The 3,460-nt window shown below is 50.3% G+C and overlaps 2 protein-coding genes across 2 annotated transcripts in view; one reads left to right on the top strand and one right to left on the bottom strand.

Annotated features, from left to right (window-relative positions):
• PpBr36_02232 (uncharacterized protein) overlaps positions 1 to 177 on the bottom strand; it is a gene marked incomplete at both ends in the record, with an annotated part of 7,506 nt that extends 7,329 nt beyond the window's left edge. The window contains one exon of the mRNA XM_029889414.1: positions 100 to 177. Within this exon, the coding sequence (XP_029752777.1) occupies positions 100 to 177 (78 nt within the window). The remainder of the gene's footprint in view (positions 1 to 99) is intronic.
• Positions 178 to 1,442: 1,265 nt separating this feature from the next.
• Positions 1,443 to 2,844, top strand: PpBr36_02231 (uncharacterized protein; the record flags this gene model as incomplete). Its single annotated transcript, XM_029889413.1, has 4 exons — positions 1,443 to 1,768; positions 1,870 to 2,169; positions 2,291 to 2,697; positions 2,813 to 2,844. The coding sequence occupies 4 exons, from the start codon at positions 1,443 to 1,445 to the stop codon at positions 2,842 to 2,844; spliced, it is 1,065 nt and encodes a 354-aa protein (XP_029752778.1).
• Positions 2,845 to 3,460: the final 616 nt, after the last annotated feature.

Raw genomic sequence — 3,460 nt, 5'->3', positions numbered from 1 at the left:
AAAAAAAAAAAAAAAAAAAAGCTCAGCCACAAACGTTCCGGCCGTGGCGGTTTGCTTCCCACCACACACACGTGCTATCAAAAAAGGTTACTGACTCACCCGAATCAGCTGGTTGGAATCCGTCGCAGGTGAGGCGGCCTGCTTTCCAGGTCGGACAATTTCGGGACGGCGATGCATCCATGACTTGGAGCTTTTGTCCTACCTGTCGGGTGTCCGGCTATACATACTTTCTGTAGCTCAACGCCAAGGCCTACTGCAAGGCAGATATTTTTTTTCTTCTTCTTCTTCGTCGATTTTATTCTATGATTTTTCTGTCCCAGTCTAATCTAGCGTCTTCGTCGGAACTTTGGTCCGTTGAATCGGTCGCTCTTGGCTGACATTGTTGGCCGCCAGGGGCTGGGATGGGTGATGGGCAGTTCTGTTCCCCATGTCTTTTAAGCGCCCAGCGCGAAAAAAAAAAAGGGCTTAGAAGCGATGGCCTCTACAAACGGTCGACTTTCTGGGGAGACGCGGATGTCAATCTTGTGGCGGGCACTCCGATCCAATACATTAATCTTGTCGCGTATTGTTCGATACCAGGAACCTCGATCTGTCGATTTTTTTTTTTTGTTGGTGTTTCTGGTCCACAGTCCATTTCCATTCTGCTAAATTGAGCTTCCAGCAATTATCCCGGCGGTTAATGAGACCTAATGGATGTCGATCCTGATACGACACGCCCGGTACCTGCAATGGCTGGCGTCTAACCAGGTCACAGACGTAGGTTTGTACAAAGCGCGCGGTGGGTAATCGTCTGATATAACTTCTGCTTGTTGGGTCTGTTTGCTCCAGCCAATGTGGTTTGTCAGTTGATTATATTCCTTCATTGTGAAACCCACCTTGGTGAAAGCTACATGGGTTGCTTGCTAGCTTTGAGCGGTTAAGATATGGTGGAAAGTTGCTGCTGCTGGTAGATGCTCGTTTTGGTGCAGAGGTTTTAGCTGCTGATTAAGTTCCAGGTGGTCTCGAGGCTACAAGACTATTGATGTGCAGATTGCATGTTTCCACAACACCCTTCGGTATATACTGCCGAGAGGTGGCGGCTTGTGCAATCATGTCGATCGTGCAATTTATCCCCAAATTAAGTTCTGTGCCAGTATGTATCTGTCATTGGCCTGTTCCTACTGCCGATATCAATGATGGCTGCGGCATAGAGCAATTTCAGGGCCGGCAAATCTTTATCATCTTCTCGTTGGACAACACCATGCAGATTCCTTTGTGCGATTAGCTTGATTATTTTTGCAAATGTTGCGTCAAAGTACTGCTCAACCGCTGCCGCTCTGATAAATAAGAAGGCAGCAAGAGCCTATCCGATGCGCTCTTCTTGCCCATACTATCTCGCACGGAAATCACAGTATCTGTGGCTTACCTTGCATCATATGATAGTTGCAATCTAGTGTAAAGCAATGATTGCTCCGACGCTCCTAGTCTTCGTAGCCACGGCTTCGGCCCAGGCTCTAAACAGCATGACTATGCTGAGGTTCGGTTGCTCGCAGATCGTTATTGACCGCCTCGACCCTCTCGTCAATCCTGGCGTCCACGGATCTCCCCATGTGCACCAGATTGTGGGCGGAGACGGCTTCAACACCACCATGACCACGGGTGACGTTTCGCAGACGGCAAAATGCACCACGTGTGCCTTCAGCGAGGACTTTTCCAACTACTGGACGGCGAACCTCTACTTCAAAGCCAGGAACGGGACTTATAAGCGTGTCCCCCAGGGTGGTGCCGCGTAGGCTGAGGACCTTCCATGTTTTGCCATTGGAGCTGTTGTCTGTTTATGAGAGCTGCAAAGTAGCTGACAGCAAGATATGCTCTCTCCCTCATTCACAGCTTCCAATTCAATGACAGGTTCAGCACCCAAACTCAGGGTGGCATCCTGGTCTACTACGCGTCGGCACAGCCAGGAAAGATCACGGCCTTCAAGCCCGGTTTCCGCATGCTGGTCGGCGACCCCATGCAGCGCTCTCGCAGCGACACGACACTCAAGCGGCAGAACTGTTACCGCTGCTACACGGGTCCCAATTTCGGCGGGGACATCGCGGCCCCGTGCCAGGACGACCGGGTCGACAGCGAGAGGTTCCCCAGCAAGCCTTGCCCGGGCGGGATCCGATCCAACATTCACTTTCCGACGTAGGCTGAGCTTTCACCCAACACCATTTCCAACCCCCCCCCCCCCCTTTTAGCTATAAAATCTACTTGTGAACAAAAGTGGCAAATGACCCGACTGACCTCGTCGATAACCCAAAACCAGCTGCTGGGATGGCAAGAACCTCGACTCCCCCAACCACCGCGACCACGTGGCGTACCCAGTCACGGGCCCGGCCAACTTCCTGACCCTGGGCGGCGCCTGCCCGGCGACCCACCCGATTCGGATCCCGCAGCTCATGTACGAGGTGGTCTGGGACACGACGCAGTTCAACGACCGGTCCGAGTGGCCGGCCGACGGGACGTTGCAGCCCTTTGTGCTGAGCACAGGCGACGACACGGGCCTCGGCCAACACGGCGACTACGTCTTTGGCTGGGAGGGCGATTCGCTGCAGCGAGCCATGGACCGGGCCGGGTGCTACGGCGCCCAGTGCGGGTCCCTCAAGACGCAGGCCATCGACGTCGCCAGCAAGTGTGAGATACCGCCCAAGGTCAAAGAGGATTACGATGGATGTAAGTGCTTTTGTCTGTGATTTTGTTTTGTTCCTTTTTGTGGCCGGCAGTTACTTTCTTTCAAATGGTTGGAACGGGGACATGGAAGAATGACTGACAGCTCCCTGCGCCACAGGGCTTTCGGAACTTCCTGGAACGGGCATGTAGGTTGAACAGGAAAAAAAAAGTTCCTCCCGTTAGGATTCTTTGGCTCAACGCACTCTTCTCGTCATGAGAGACCGAGGTATTTGCGGCTTTTAGAAAATTTGATATGAAATCATCACTTTTATGAGCAGAGAAAGAAAGAGCGTGCCATCTGTAACTACCAATGTTAAAGGGCAATACTTTGATTAAGAAGATTACGAAACATCGCACAGCGGTAAGGCATTCCAAAACCCCCCCACGGGGGCTCTTGGCAACCCGCGGGCCCCCGTGGGAAAACCCGTAAAATTACTGATTTTGCATAAAATATAATTTACAGTTAAAAATAAAATATAATGCAAAATTACGATTATGAATAAAATATAACATAAATTTACAATTGCAAATAAAAATACAAAAAGGAAAATAAATATATTAAACCTTTATTTTACAGTTGGGAGTTTTTCAAATTGCGTCCATACACAGTATTACCCCGTACCCGTTAGACTGCCCTGAATGGGGTTTTTATTAAAAATGTGCTAAGTCAAGACCCTTTTTAATCAAAAACGGGTAATGGGGCCATACAATTGGTATTAGTTAGAATAGCCTCACTAGCGCGCATGCACGAATGAGGAGATCCGGG

Source organism: Pyricularia pennisetigena, chromosome 3, assembly GCF_004337985.1.
Source record: "Pyricularia pennisetigena strain Br36 chromosome 3, whole genome shotgun sequence".
In the NCBI taxonomy this organism is placed as follows: Eukaryota; Fungi; Ascomycota; class Sordariomycetes; order Magnaporthales; family Pyriculariaceae; genus Pyricularia; species Pyricularia pennisetigena.
Note: the sequence above shows the minus strand (reverse complement) of the source record. Positions and strands in the feature narration are given on the sequence as shown.